The sequence below is a fragment of the Amblyomma mixtum genome, chromosome 1, assembly GCF_055824585.1.
Source record: "Amblyomma mixtum isolate Tamu chromosome 1, ASM5582458v1, whole genome shotgun sequence".
Classification (NCBI taxonomy): domain Eukaryota; kingdom Metazoa; phylum Arthropoda; class Arachnida; order Ixodida; family Ixodidae; genus Amblyomma; species Amblyomma mixtum.
The window spans coordinates 65,198,414-65,213,937 of NC_143012.1; the positions used below are offsets into that span (position 1 = coordinate 65,198,414).

The 15,524-nt window shown below is 49.5% G+C and overlaps 1 protein-coding gene across 11 annotated transcripts in view; it reads left to right on the forward strand.

Moving 5' to 3' along the window:
• The first annotated feature begins 6,839 nt into the window (after positions 1 to 6,839).
• Positions 6,840 to 15,524, forward strand: part of RhoGAPp190 (Rho GTPase-activating protein 190) — a 53,039-nt gene continuing 44,354 nt past the window's right edge. For 5 of the 11 annotated variants that reach the window (XM_089551376.1, XM_089551375.1, XM_089551377.1 and 2 more), the window contains exons 1-2: positions 6,841 to 7,134; positions 13,476 to 14,235. In XM_089551376.1, the coding sequence (XP_089407502.1) occupies positions 13,529 to 14,235 (707 nt within the window). In that variant the 5' untranslated portion in view covers positions 6,841 to 7,134; positions 13,476 to 13,528. Of the gene's footprint in view, positions 7,135 to 13,475; positions 14,236 to 15,524 lie in introns of all 11 variants that reach the window. The other 6 variants (XM_089551367.1, XM_089551369.1, XM_089551368.1 and 3 more) reach the window with 2 other exon arrangements.

Here is a 15,524-nt window from a genome sequence, read left to right on the forward strand (position 1 = left end):
GCACCATCTAGCCCAACAAAAAGTTCTTCTAGACCTCCACTACGGCACCTCTTTCTCTTTCTTCTTTCACTCCCACCTTCCTCCCTTCCCTTACGGCGCGGTTCAGGTGTCCGCCGAGAGATGTGAGACAGATACTGCGCCATTTCCTTTCCCTTTCATTTCATTTTATTACCCTCAAGCGCAAAAGCATTGCAGAGGGGAGTGGTACATACATTATATAGCGAGAATAAACAGAGCACAATGAAACCTAAACCAAACGAAAAGGCTAATACAGAACAGCAAATATAGAAGCACATAAATAAAGAAAAAAATACATGTTAGGAATATTAACTGAATATGGGAATAAACGGCAAAAGTATACAGTAGCACAGCAGATGGAACAACCGTAAACAGAACAGGTACACACATAGAAAAACAAGGAGCATGACACAAGATAACTGGATGCTAGGAGAGATGTCAAGAATCAGCTTTAAAGTACCTTGAAAGTGTTGCACGAAATAAGCCAATTAAAAAAACCTCCTTCCTCAAAAAACCAATTTACCGACCAATTTTACCGGCTGAAAGCGACACTTCGCATTGAACCAAATGACATTCGATAATTAGGGAGCGTTATGACTACAGCTGGCAACGCGCCGTCTGACCACCCGAAGATACGAAAGAATGGTGCCGTGCTGAGAAAGAGCCTGCGGGGTCTTCCCACGCTTCTCCGGGCGAGGATGACTTGCCGGCGAAGGACGCCTGGGGACAACGGAGGAAGAAAGGGTGGCCATTCGGGGAAACAACGGGACGGGGGCCATTACCCTCAACATGGACAGCTCGTCGTTGGTTTTCAGTGGACGGCCGCGGCGTCGCGCGAGCCATGTGTTTTTGAGGAGTGAGTGAGTCAACAACTTTTAAGCTCTAGATTTGCTTTTCTTCTGCGGCTGTCAGATGGCTTCGTCCATCTGCTTGTACAAAGGTCGGTTGCCCTTGGTCCAGGGCTCCGCTGGAAGCTGCTGCCAGTTGTGCTCGCCGAATCAGACCTTCTTGGTCGACTCGGCGATCGCTGGAGAGCACTCCCTCCCATTGCTCCGCACTCGGGTTTGTTATAACTGGTACCACGCTTATCCTCTGGCATGCCCACGTTATGTGGTAGCGTGGGTGGTTCTTGGCACCAAGGGCATTTGTCAGTGTATTGTGTGGGATACATTTTGTTGAGTACGTGTAGGTTCGGGTACGAGCCCGTTTGTAGCTGCCTCCACGCGACAGAGCTTTCTCTGATAAGGGAGTTGTGTGGTGATGGATACCGCTTTCTGCAGCCCTTGTAATAATTTAGTATCGCCGAATAATCTTGGGGTACAGGTTCGTTCTCCTCGAGGTCGGCTACTTCGGATGCTCGGTAATAAGTGTACCCTCCCTCTTGGTTCCCTGTTACTCCCGCGTGTCCCGGCGTCCATACTATCGTATGCCTGATTGGTTCTTCGTTTGGTTGTCGTTGTGTTATGTGGCCCCCAGAGCGGAGTATGCGGAGCGCTCTGTGCCCTATTCTGCCGCGTAGGTAGTTGCGGCATGCTGTTTGTGAATCTGTAAGGATTGTTAGAGACCGTTTAGATCGATAACCCTCCGCTGCCGCTAGAGCGACGGCCGCTTGAGACAGTCGTCTGCATCACTGTTGCTACTCTACAGAAGTTAACAGCGGAGTTGCTACCTTCACCCCCGCTCCTCACAGTGGTAAAAACCTTGTTATTGCTGTGGAGGTGAAACTGGTAAACCGGGCTAAAGCAGCAGTTTGGGTCTTGCTCTTCCGAGGAAAGTTTTTGCATGCATTTTGGTGTTGCAGTATGGTCTTGTAATACGTTTTACTGTTCTCCCCTCCTGCTGCTTGGGCTTCAGGGCCTGCAGTATGTCATAAGTAAATTAAAAAAGAAAGATAAAAATCGAACTAAATGTCCCGGCCCACCGACGCGGTACGTGGAAGAGAGATATTGTGTCGCTGTGCGTGTGTCTGTTGGTGGTTGGAGCCATTCTAAGCTGTTTCCTGGGAAACAGAGGCATAAATGCATGGCTTTGCAGTGGGTTATGTAGTGCGGTCGGAGAGTAAGCGGTGACGGGCGTGTTAGTTACGGCGGTTCCCAGCGGCAGTTCCCCAACAGCTGGGGTCACGGTGCTCCGAGCGGTTGGATGTGGGCAGCGGATACTGGAGTGGCAGTACGGCGATAAGACAGAGAAACAAGCAGGAAGGAAGAAAGGCCGATTTTCAAAGTTCATTCTTGCGAGTATAATGAAGGCCATGATGAACGATAGGTCCGGAAAAAAAGGTTGCGGATATAAAAACAATTAAATCAGCATTCTTTGTGCCATGAATGTAAGACATCATTACGCAATTGGTGCTCCAAAAATAGTGTATGAGCTTTTATTACAAAATTGAATAAGTAATAAGTTTTTACTAACCGTTTGAATAAAACTGATTTGATTTGATTAAGTAAAACACATGTGCACTGCCCCTACACGGAAAGGCTTTGAGTCGGCCAGTATGTCCGAGGGCGTTTACTACGTCGGATACAAATTAAAAACGAAGAGACAGGCGACTCTCGAAGGAAACCCTCCAGCTAATGGCGCCGACCGATTCTCCCTCTTGACTGATTCTCCCTCTGTCTTTCTTGACCGATCCCCTTGGAACCGCCAGCGTGAAATCGGAGGGGGTGGCAGTTGAATAGGGAATAACCATTGCTTAATCGGGTTAACCGCGGCGTCAAGGGAGTCGGTCGAAGCCATCGGCAGGAGAGTGTCCTATGAAGGGCATATCTGCCACTTTGTTCTTTAGGTGTAGTTAAGTTGAAACACTGGTCATCCTGGTCACGGCACCAGTTAAATTTCTCCTCCGGATCGCCGTCGGAATAGCCGGTTCGTCTATGATCGCACGTGGTTAGCAGTTCGAAGGGCACTTCGCGCCTTCGTCCACTCGTCCGGCGACACGTTGCCGGTTGGGGCAGCAACTCCAAACTTCTTGAGAAGCAAAACTAGTTTATTCAAGACGAGACCAAAAATTCAAGTAGTAGGAGAAAAAGGCGGTTAAACCAAAAAGCAGTCTAAAAGCGGCCGAGACGGACTCGGCGCGATCATCCCCGCTCTTTGTTTGCAGCGGAGGCTCTCGCCCAACTGCAGATACAAGTGGGCGGAGCCCAGTGCTCGCCAGAGCTTGACTCTAGAGGTGCCAGCAAAGTCCACTGCTTAGCTAGACAGTCGGGATTTTCAGAAGTCGCCGACCTTACTGAACCCCCCCCCCCCCACTTGAGAGCTAATCTCTTTCCAATAGGAAACGGTCGTCGGCCCCTTGGTCCCCGTTTCCTGCGGCCTTGGAGAGCGTCCGAAGAGCACGACGCGACCCCTCCCGACTTCAGAGGGACACGGTAGGGGTAAATTAGCTACTGGCGCCGTAGGCTTCTAGCTTAACAGGTGTATCCGACAGTAGGTACGGTGTCCAGTTACCAGCACGAAGTAAAGAAATATATAAAAAAACAAGAATATCGTAAGGCGGCCGTCGGGCGGGGGTATGGGAGAATGCCCAATGAAGGTAGACAAGGAAGGTTGCTTGGGCTCAACCCCCTCGACTTCCCTGCTGCCGCATTTTCCTCTGGAAGGACGGGAGGAGCAGCTTTTTTTTTTTTTTTTTTTCCGCCCTTGCGCCAGGGCAAGGACGGAGGCTCAAGCGGAGGCGTTGGATGCTGCCGCAGTGGTGGTGGAAAACGTTTATTTGCTCTATTTTACAATATTTTTTTTTTGCGGGTTTAAGATGGAGTCTTCCATCTTCTCTTCAGGGTCGGTTCCCCTAGTCCAGGGCTCCCCTGAGGGCAGCTGCCCTGCGTGCACGCCGTACTAGTCCGTGTTGGTCTTTCAGGATGTCGCTGGATAGCATCCTCTCCCACTGTTCTGCACTCGGGTTTTCTATTATGGGTAGCTCGTCTATTTTCTGGCAAGCCCATGTGGTATGGTATAGGGTTCGTTTGTCTCCACACCACGGGCACTCGCTCTTGTACTCTGTGGGGTAGATTTTACTTAGGATGTTTAGGCACGCGAATGTTCCAGTTTGTAACTGTCGCCATGCTACGGCGTCTTCTCTTTTAAGTTGTTTGTGTGGGGGCGGGTATTTTCGTCTGATCCCGGCTACCGGCCCGGGTTCCTCAGATCAGCGCAGCGGGGAGTAGTATAGTACATGGGCGTCCGGAAGAGGGGGGGGGGGGGGGGGAAGGGGGGGCGGTCCCCCCCCCCCTGGAATTATGGATATTATTTATGCACTAGTTCCGTTCGGTGCTAACCTACCACCGCCCCCATCCCCGGACATCGGGTGCCCCCCCCCTGGAAAAAGTTCTGCGGGCGCCCTTGGTATAGTATACACTCTTATAAAAAAGGTAGTAGTACTTACTAACTTTTGGGGCAGTAACTGGTTGTCACATATATGTTACTACCCTCTTAGTAACTGCAGTTAGTAACGGGAAGGTTAGTAACACTTACTAACCCATTGAGTTAGTAACGGCTGCTTCCCGCAGTTAGTAACGGGAAGCTACTAGTATTTACAAAGAGAAGGAATAGAAACTAGCGTATGTTGCTAGATTCATCGTACGATGGGCTGGCGTGGCTTGTAAAATTTATGCGTACTCGAAAAATAAAAAGCTTCACAGCCAATTCGACAAATTCTGGAATCCAAACAGAGCTATCAGAGCGTGCTGGCCGTAAATCACGCACGTATGTTTAAGCTTATCGCGCATGACATGTATAGATTATGCGAGGTGATGGCATCAACAACCTTACCGTGCGCACACATCGGTTCAGAATGCAGGAAAAGCACAAATCAGAAAGAGTCACACACGCGCAGTGCGCGAGACAACAGTAGCAAAAAAGGCTGCCAGAAGAAGCATAAGCGGAAGTTTGTCCACTGTCGTGTTGGTGTCGTTTACAAGATCCCGACCTCATGTGGCAATTTCTAGATCGGTGAGACGGGACGCTGCATAAACGATCGACTACGTGAACACGCAAAAGTCACGCAGAAACCATCTTGCTTTGCAGTGCGCAGAGTGTAAAGATTGCGAAGCGCATCTCAATCGGACCACTATCATCGCCCGTTATAAAGATGAGACCACGAGGCTCATTTCGGAGATCTGCCATAGGTAACACCTGTATCAGCAGCCCATCGATAAATCTACTATACCTAAGGAACATGCGTATCTTAGTGCCTTTTTTTTCAGTCAGACTGTGTGGTTGTGCGGTATATTTTTCTCATGCTTTTCTTGTGTTTTACTCGTGCCATTTTTTATATGCTGCCTCACCTGTAGCAATAAACCAGTTTGGTTGTTAGTCAGCGCTGGTGTTTGTCCTTCTCTTGTCTCGTCTTCTGTTGCGCTGTTTTATCCAGTTCCCTTTTTCTTCTTTTTTTCTCTCACTCCCACCTTCCTCCCTTCCCTTACAGCATCATTCGGGTGTCCACCGAGACATGTGTGACAGATACCGCGCCATTTCCTTTCCTCAAAAACCAAACCAAACCTGAAGGCCACGCTCCATGCATACCAAGCGCTCTCAACCATGTATGTACCGCGCCATGTATGTACTCAAGAAACTTGTTGCTGGGCGAGTTGGTGCATAGTCTCTGTTAAAAGTTAGCGCAACACAAAAACAATCACGAGAAAGGAAGACAGGACGACACGCTACTGACAACGGAATTCTTTATTCAAAGACACACAGAATATATAGGGTCATCGTCATGCCACCTATCAGCTGCAGTAAACGTCAGAAGTCGGCAAAAAAATGACAAAACGATAAAAGAGCTTTCTGGCTTTTTTCATATCACTTTCGTCCTTTCGGATTCCGTTCAAACATGTTATTTTGGCCACCGCGTCACATCTTTTCGTTTTTTTCTCTTTTTTTTGCTTTTAACGATTCATCAGCTGCTCTTATCGCTTTTAACTCGCCTCGTGTTAAAGGGTTTCTTTTATCGTTTTGTCATTTTTTACCGACTTCTGACGTTTACTGCAGCTGATAGGTGGCGTGACGATGACCCTATATATTCTGTGCGTCTTTCAATAAAGAGTTCAGTTGTCAATAGCGCGTCGTCCTGTCTTCCTTTCTCCTGATTGTTTTTGTGTTGCGCTAACTTTTGTCAGAGACCGCCATGTCAAAGTATCTGATTCGATGCGATCTTGTAAGTACCGCGCTCACGAAGTTCGACGACCATCCTGAAAGCGATCGGTCGTGGAAATCTCCATTCAAGGGGATGACACACACCGTAGTGATGGACAGCTGTGTGAACCCGCGTACAAGTCCACACGAACTGTAGTTGCTGCCAACAATACAATCCAGACCTCCAGACTCCCAGAGGCCTTCCTGTACGAAGTCTCCAATCGCCGCGACCGCGTAGCAATTACCGGCTGTTAGCTATACACCTACGCTGAGGTCGGCGACTTCTCTCTTTCACAAAAACCACCACAATCATGACCGCAACTGAAGCTAACCAGGGAGCGCTGGGCCAGTGGTCAATCACGAATGATAACGATTCCTCCTAACATGCGGAGGAAAACGTTACACAAGCTGAGCTGAGAACCAACGGATGGACCAATGTATGGCTAGTATGGCCCATCGACTGTGTGTTTGTGGGTACAAAGAGAGCACCTAGGCGGCCTAGGTCTATGACACCAGCAACGCTTATTATACTCGCAGGGTCCGTCATATCAATGAAGGAATATATTAGCGAAATTTGACCCGCTTTGTTTTTCGCGGCATTGGCTCGCATTGGCCGCAAAGCGGCTTCGATTGGCTTGTTCGGTCTCGCTAGCTGCCTTGAGAGGAGAAAGCATTCGTGGTCGCATGAAGTCCATCTCCGTTGCGTAAAACTCCGGTGCGGTGTTTTAAAGAGTAATTAAAGTGATGCCTTAGTGGCTGTGCCCGTCGTAGCTTGCTCAATACTGCCGTTTTTGTTGCTGCTTTGCAGCGGGGGCATGTCACTCATGAGAAACCAACATGGCTGCCCTTTGAGAACCGTGCTCGCTGGGAGGAATGCGTGCGCGCTTCGCGTCACTCGCTGCGTGCGTGGAGTGTGAGTGAGCCCCCGACGCCGCGGCGGCAGCAGCACGGCAGCAGCCGACCCTCGACATCGGGAGTCGCCAGGTGAGCGCACGCCCGCCGTCCGGCTGGGCTCCGTCGGCGGCGCAGGTGCCCTGCTCGGGCTAAGCCTATACCGAGCCGAGTACGGTACTGCTCGGCCAGCGAGTCGGCCGAGCATCGGCACGCGAGCCCCGCGCGCTAGCTGGTGGGATGGGCCCGCGGCTAGCGCTCGTGCCGGCGCGCCCACGCGCCTGGCGCCCCGCGAGCAGCGGCTGACAGCGCCCGTGGCCCGTGGGCCGAGTTGAGTCGCGTCCAATGGACGCCTGCTTGCGCGCTGGAGACGGGGTGCATTTCTAGGCTAAGCGATCCGTGCCAATCGCTACTCTTGAGTGGTGCCGACACCCCGAACGCGGAACATGGGACGAGACGTTAGATCGTTCTCTTTCCGGATGCTAGCGCGCCGTCGAGCCGAGTCATCCGCCGGGCGCCTTCGTCGGAGCTTGGAGGGGTCCGCTCGGAGTGGCGTGAAGTCTGCCGACTCTCAACAGTACTGTACCACTCACGGCGAAATACCATTTTCGGAGTGATCGAACTGTTACTCTCATTTTCACTTCGTAGAGAAACGGGCATTCGCTTGGACGCGGACGGCACACGTTCGGGTTGGTAGCTGGCAGGAGTGGTCTGACAGAGACCGCACATTGTAGCAGCCACCGTCCAAGCCGCGTCGCGGCTATCAGAGAAAAGTTTCGTTTTAATCGTCAGACAGGCCTTGTAACTGCGGGTTATTGGGGCTAAAGTCCATCAAATATAAGGAATGGAGTCGTTTCATGAACGGGTATCGTCGCATAGGTAGACCATGGTCGTCAGATGAGGCTATGCCAGCCATATAAACGCTGTGTAGTTCAGGCCCTCTAGGATTAGAAATGGCAGTTATCTCACTACCAAGTATGTAAATGCCTTTCAGACGAATTGAGCCTAAGCCGCTGTGGAGTATGAATGAGGAACTAGCCTGTGTTGCCAATGAACAAGTTCGACTCTTGTGCACTTGCTTCTCGGACCATCAGACCAGCGTTTATCTTCCTGGCGCCATAATTGCTATAACTTTCGTTCTGGGTACTACCACCATTAATGGCAGTGGTATATGTCAAGGTACGGCTAAAGGTTCAGATGAAATCTTAAGGTGCAGTGTAGAAGGCTGTTGTGACATCGTGTATTTCTGTGCTTGATCCACTTATAGGTTTTTTGTGTGTCAGTTTTTTCTAGTTTTGATAGCACTGCTGCTGTGATAGCTGGGTGTCTCTCGTTCAAGTTGACACTGCTTCTTGCTGTCTAGGCCGCAGATACTATTCAGTACAATATGTCGTAACTCAGCTCTTGTGGTGCATGATTTGCTCTTTTAGTGCAGCCTAGCTCCTAGCTTTGTGCCAGCTAGTTTAGATTTTCGTCACCTTCTTTTATTCAGCCTTCTTGCAGGCTTTCCAGAGAAGTGCATTTGTTGTGTAATGTGTCATTAGTGTAGTCTGTATATTTTGATTTTAGTACGAATCCTGAAAGGTTGTCCAAGAGTCAATTCTCATCTTTGCCATGTTTTTCTTCAGTACCTTTTCAAAATGCCTTGCGGCGACCATGGTTAAAAGCACACTTCTTTGTCTCATTTTTGAAGCCAGGACTTTGTATCTATAGCAGGGGTTGTCGAACTGGGTTCCATTGGACCCTGGTGTCTCTTGGGAGTGGCTTCAGGGGTTCCAGTAGTACATTAGGCCATGCTTGCCTCAACCCCCAAATTTCCTTTACACACATTATTCTGAGGTTAATCACACTGTAACTGCATATAGCAGACTGTTTCACTGCCCAGCCGGTCGTTATTGATCGAAATTTGGCATTTCTAGAGGTTAACAAATTATACTGAGGGGTCAGTTGGGCAAACAATGCTTGAACAAAGAACTTGAACTACACAGCTTGGAGACAGCGCATAGAAAAGACGAGGACAGGCCGGGAGTAGTGCCCATTTTGTCCATGCCCTTTCAATGTGCTGCTTGAATGGGACGGTCTTCGTTCAGACATAATTTCTTGAGGTGCTGTGTGTTTGCGCACTCTGTCTCGCATGCATATCAGGCAGGTAGGGAAGGGATACAAGACACACGGAGCTCCACAGCACTTTTTGGCGGCCATTTTAGGAAAGGACGTGCCAAACGTTAAACCTCTTACAACCGTGAGGTCATGGACATATTATAGTTCTGTCTGTGTCACATTGTTCAGAACAGCTGAGGTTATGACAGGAAGGCTTGTAGTGACAATGTTTCTCTACTTCTCCTAGCTATTCATGTGAAGTTTGCATTGTGGCATTCTGTAGGCGATGCTGTTTAGATACCTTTTTTGTGGACATGGGGAAAAGCCATAGTATTTCAGAAACTACATGCAGCGATCAGCAATAATTGTGGAGCTGAAAGTAATGCGCTTGTCCGAAGAGTGGCTGTCTTGGATGCTGAGCTAATTTTGTCGAAAACGTCGTTTATTGCATTTGGGATAGGGAGTTGTAAGGAGAATGCTACGAGAAAGAGTGCATGCAAAAAGAGTTGTAGGCACTGCTCGAGGAAAAAAAAAAAGAATTACAGGGAATGGCTGGTTCTGGCTGCAAGTAATGCGAGCAAGAATTTTCAGCTGCGTGGAGAATGTAAGAAAATATGTCTGGTTTGGTTTGGTTTATGGGGCTTAACGTCCCAAAGCGACTCAGGCTATGAGAGACGCCGTAGTTTCGACCACCTGGGGTTCTTTAACGTGCACTGACATCGCACAGTACACGGGCCTCTAGAATTTCTCCTCCAAAGAAATTCTAGCCGTCGCGGCCGGGATTGAACCCGCGTCTTTTGGGTCAGCAGTCGAGCACCATAACCACTGAGCCACCGCGGCGGGTGTCAAGCACAGTGGTGTTTCCTATGAGACCTCAATCTTTATAACCTCTTTGTTTTAGAGGAACCACAATGGTTCTCAAGAGGTGCTGAGGGACCACATGTTTCTTTGCTTCCATTCCTTACTGCCTGTTATGTGTGCGGAAAAGACCGTGCGACTTACAGCCTGTAAAAAAATCCCAAATGAAATTAATAATGACTGACTGTATAGCAGTGCAGTCTGTTATGAGCAATTACAGAGTCCCGAGTCCTAAAATGAAGTGGGTGGAGGAATGGTGAGCCAAGAGAGCACATGACTCTTGTGGCTTTCTGTGGTTGGTTTTGTGTCCTTGAATTTGCACCAGAGTGGAATAAAGTCCTGCTGGCCGAAACTGAATAGAAAGTTCGATGTTAATGATATCGGTGATCTTAGATATGGTAGCAGGTGTAGCGTATTTCATTCATATGCCCAACCTTATGCCAGGTAAGGTGGAAGGGCACAGTTTTTGCTTCTGACAGTTAACATGTGACACTGAGGATAATTAACACGTTCTCTGCATCAGCGATTATTGGGGTCCTAATCCCTGTGCTTTGTGACCCTCTGGTGAACCGCTGTTATGTTTTCTTGTGTGCAGCGTGACCCATTGCTGAGTCACTGGTGAAACCAGTTCCTTTGAGCCACTAGCAGATAACAGTAGCAATCTTGCATGTGTTGCTTTTATGAGTTCTTTGAACTTACTGAGCTGTCCCACAGCTTCACTGCGTGACAGCATTCGTTGCTGCGCAGCTTGAATACGGGATGGGACCCATCGGTGACCCACGACGCAGTGAACATGTCGAAGTTCATTAACTTTTGTAATCTGAGGACAACAGTTTGGTTCAGTGATATGTTTGATGGCAGAGTAAGCCAGCTGGCATTTGCAGGCTGTGACTGGCGCTGCGACAAATTTAGCGACCTAGTATCTTGTTCATGTTCTCATTGGCAAGGCCTTCACCTTAAGGAAGCAGCAAAGAGAGTGCTTGGTGCCTGCAACCAAACTTCAAGTCTGATAGTGGTAATTTTTAAAAAGGACTTCGCTTCAAGAACAACCCTTTTGATGGGAACTCATCTGAAAGGTGACCCGCCACGGTGGCTCAGTGGTTACGGTGCTTGGCTGCTGACCCGAAAGACGCGGGTTCGATCCCGGCTGCGGCGGCTGAATTTCGATGGAGGCGAAATTCTAGAGGCCCGTGTACTGTGCGGTGTCAGAGCACGTTAAAGAACCCCAGGTGGTCGAAATTATCCGGAGCCCTCCTCTACGGCGTCCCTCATAGCCTGAGCTGCTTTGGGACATTAAACCCCAATAAACCTAAACCAATCATCTGAAAGGAATATTGCTGAAGTATGTGCAAGAATTATTTTTTTCAGACAGAACAGAGGTTTAGAGTTGGCTCTTGATAGTTCAAACTTGAACAGGTTCTAAGGATTTGTTTTATGATGTAGAGATCAAATTAAGGGGCACCTTTTTAAAAAAAATACTTGATGTCGACTGGACTAAAGCATCAGTTTGTATAAGCTGGCAGTTCAGTTGTTGATCTTTCTGCGAGTGTTAGAATGTTATCACGAATTCTGTAGAGAAGAAAAAGCTGCCCAGCTGTGGTCGATCTGGGGTGAAAGCAAGCAAGGATCATCATTACGAGCGATAAAATGGCAGTTTAGCAAGGAGGGGGAAAAAAAAGTGCATGTTTGTTCAAAAGGCCACTTCCGCTTAATGGGGCAACTGACTGCATCTGGTAACATCATTGAAAGGGTATCCACACTTCAGATACCTCTCAAAGGATTTCTTGTGCAATACCCCGCGTAGCTGCAAGGCTCTTGTTACGGTTCCGCGCACTTCAACGTTTCAGGGCACATTGCAACAAATGGACAGGGAAAGATGTGCCACTGTGATTGCTTGTAGCTCTTGCTTGTGCCACGAATCTGCCGCGGGAATTTGGAAGCCCATGTTGTGGTGAATGGTTGAAAGGGCGTGTCTACACCATCATGTAATGCTCAGCCCTGCCAGTGGATGGGTTAATTTCTTCAAATCGGTAGCCCTTTAACATTCTAGTGCGAAGCAGAGGTAAGAATGGGAGTGTCAGAAGCAGTCTCTGAATGTTCTTGTGCATGAATTCTCATTCTTTACCCCAGCTAATAATGCCGGCACATTGAGCTGGAAACAATTATATGTGAGGACATTAACTTATGCACCACACTTGTTGGCTCCTTTGTTCTATGTCGTAGCAGTATTGTGCCAAAATTGCGGCACTAGGAAAGGTTCAAGAAAAGGCAGTTATGGTGGTTCTCTTTGAACTGTAGCTTCAAGGGCGGAGGGAAGAGGATACCATTAATGCTGGTGTCATGTGGCTTACTATAACTGTGGGAGCAAGCTTGACCTTTAACATTGTGCCTTGGATGTAGTATGCCTTTGTTTTGCAAATTGCAATGTTGGCATTTCAGTGTTGGTGTGGGCTGGTACGGCCAGAGACAATCTAAGAATGCATACTCTCGCTAGCTGTGTCTTTGAAGTGCACATTCTGTCTGAAGATGTAAGGTGCTATATGTTGCTGCCACTGTGGTGGAAAATGGAAGCAATTTATTCGTTGAAGATTATAAAGGTATTTTTTAGACAGTGGGTTTGTGAATGCAGTCTGTTATTTTATATTCCTGTGGCAATGTGCATGCATTACAAAGCCAATGGTACAACCCCCTTTTTTAAAAAAATTAATATTGTTTCCAATACTGAAAGACTTATGAGCATTTCTCCTCCAACGTGCAAATAAATAAACAGGCAACAGCTGGGCTAACATGTCTTGACATCGTGTTTATCAAAGTGCTCTTACAGTGCGCATACGTATCAGATGTAACACTTAGTGGGAGCTTGCTTTTCAGGCTAATCTGATTGCTTAATCACCGTGCAGAATCTTGTGTGTCAAAGGACACATGATTCAGCAATACATAACATTCCTCAGTGGTTGGTGAATAATGATGCAATATAAATGCAGTGCGGGTCACTGTGTACAGGTGCGGCCATAAGTAAACGGAGCACGCTATTGCTTTCGAAGTGCAGTCACGCTTTCTCCATTGGTAATGAAGAAGCGTTGCTTGTCTACAAGAAAGCTCACCAACCTCCTCTACTGCATGCACCTGCTGGAAATTTCAATTAGGTGACGTGTGAAAAATATTCGAAGACACTTGCGTGCTCCGTTTACTTTTGTCCGCGCCTGTACATTCTTTCCTAGTATCATGACTGTACAAGACCAGTTCCTTGTCATTTTTTTAGTACACTCTAGGAGGAGATGCAATCTGGCCTCTATGGTCACAGATGCATTGAACCACGTGCCCTGAATTATGTCAGCGTTACAGTGCATTACATTAAAGAAGATGGGCCAAGTGTGGGTGTGCATCCCATCTGGTTTGTGGAGGGACTGGAGGTTGTGAAAAGGTAGTGTGTGTGTTCACGATGTGTCTCATGTTCTCCTGTTGTGTGCTTTCAGTGTTGGGCCTGGCGGTGGCCGGCGGGGGGCCTGGCTGAGGGGCGCGGGGGCGCATGACGAGCCGGCGGCAGCCGGGGGGCCCTCCCTCGGCGACGGAGGCGGCCCCCCGGTCGCTGTGCGTGGCCGTGGTGGGCCTGAGCGGCACCGAGCGCGACAAGGGCCCCACGGGCGTGGGCAAGTCGTGCCTCTGCAACCGCTTCGTGCGGCCCCGCGCCGACGACTACCACACGGACCACATCTCGGTGCTGAGCCAGACGGACTTCGGGGGCCGGGTGGTGAACAACGACCACTTCCTCTACTGGGGCGAGGCGCGGCGCCCCGCAGCGGGGGGCGGGGACGCCGACGGCGCTCCCGAGCTCAGCGTGCATGTGGTCGAGCAGACCGAGTTCATCGACGACTCGTCCTTCCAGCCGTTCCGCAGCGGCAAGACGGAGCCGTACATCAAGCGGTGTGCGGCGCTGCGCCTCTGCTCGGCCGAGAAACTCATGTACGTGTGCAAGAGCCAGCTGGGCATCGAGAAGGAGTTTGAGCAGCGGCTGCTGCCCGACGGCCGCCTCAATGTGGACGGCTTTGTGTGCGTGTACGATGTGAGCCATGTGCCTGGGCGGCCGGCCGACAAGCAGGCGGAGTTTGTGGCCGCCCTGCTGCAGACTCTGGTGCGCACCCGGAAACCGGTTGTGCTGGCCGCCACCAAGACGGACGAGGCCTGCGAGGTGCACCTACGGGAGGCCGAGCGCCTCGTGGCCCGCAAGGAGCTCAGGTGAGCGATGTCGGTGCAGCTTGCGCGTCGGGCAGTGCTGTTGGTCTCATGGGTGTGTTTAAAGCAAAGCTGGGTGTGGGCCTGGGATGGTGCATCCAAGCTTGTCTACATAGCTGGAATGGAAGGTCTAGCTTGCCATTTCTTTGCACCAAAGAACGGAGATTACCATTCCTTGTTCAGTCTGGCTCACCTGCGCACTGCAAGCCAAGTACAGCAGTAGACATACTAAAGTAGCGCTGAACTCATTTGGGAGGTGTGGTATATGGCTATGGGCATTGAGGTGCTGGAGTTACTGAAACAGCTTATCTGTCTAGGCCAACTGGTCATGGCTTGTCTGATCTGGGCCTTGAGAAAAAATTAGCAGTGAAATAAGGATGGGTTGGAATACACTAGGTAGTCACTGCGGTATAGTGAACAGCAGCTTACTGATACCTCTCGAAAGGAAAGCACCTGTATAACCTGTTTCTTGCCATTATTCGCCTGTCACAGAGTGGCGAGATTGGCAAATGTATCTCGTACATGATAAGTGCACCCATAGCTGAGTCTCTGGGCCATCCAACACATGTGACGAAGGTCCTACCCGTTGGGTCCTGCCCAGCCATCCACTGTGGTGGCCTTGTGGGGAAAGCATCCTGCTAGTACTGAGCTCAAAAGTCATGGGATTGAATCCTGGCTGTGGTGGTCCCATTTCGATAAAGGTGACATGCAAACAGGCATGTGGGCTGTGTGATGTCAGCATACACTAATGAACCAAGAATGGTTCATGTTACGATTCTTTTGCTACTTTGGAACAAACTCCAGGTACCCGATCACCACTACTGCCAGTCCTATAATACTACTGGGTGTTGGATACTCGGGTGTTCTCCCACCTGGGTTCCTCCTTCTGCAGTGGCAGCTTATGAATGACAGAGATCGATAGCAAAAAGCAATATGAGGGAATGCGTTAAGTTGGCCAGAAGCTGGTGAATTGAAGAAACGTGACTTACCGGACCCCTTGCTTTGCGTGCTGACGTGCCGTGGTGGCTCAGTGGTTGTGGCGCTCGGCTGCTGACCCGAAAGACACGGGTTTGATCCCGGCCGCAGCGGCTGAATTTCGATCGAGGCGAAATTCTAGAGGCCCGTATACCGTGCGATGTCAGTGCACGTTAAAGAACCTCATGTGGTTGACATTTCCGGAGCCCTCCACTACGGCGTCCCTCATAGCCTGAGTCGCTTTGGGACGTTAAATCCCCATAAGCCATAAGCAGAAAAAAAAAAAAAGCTGGAGAAGAATGCATACACGGAAAGAG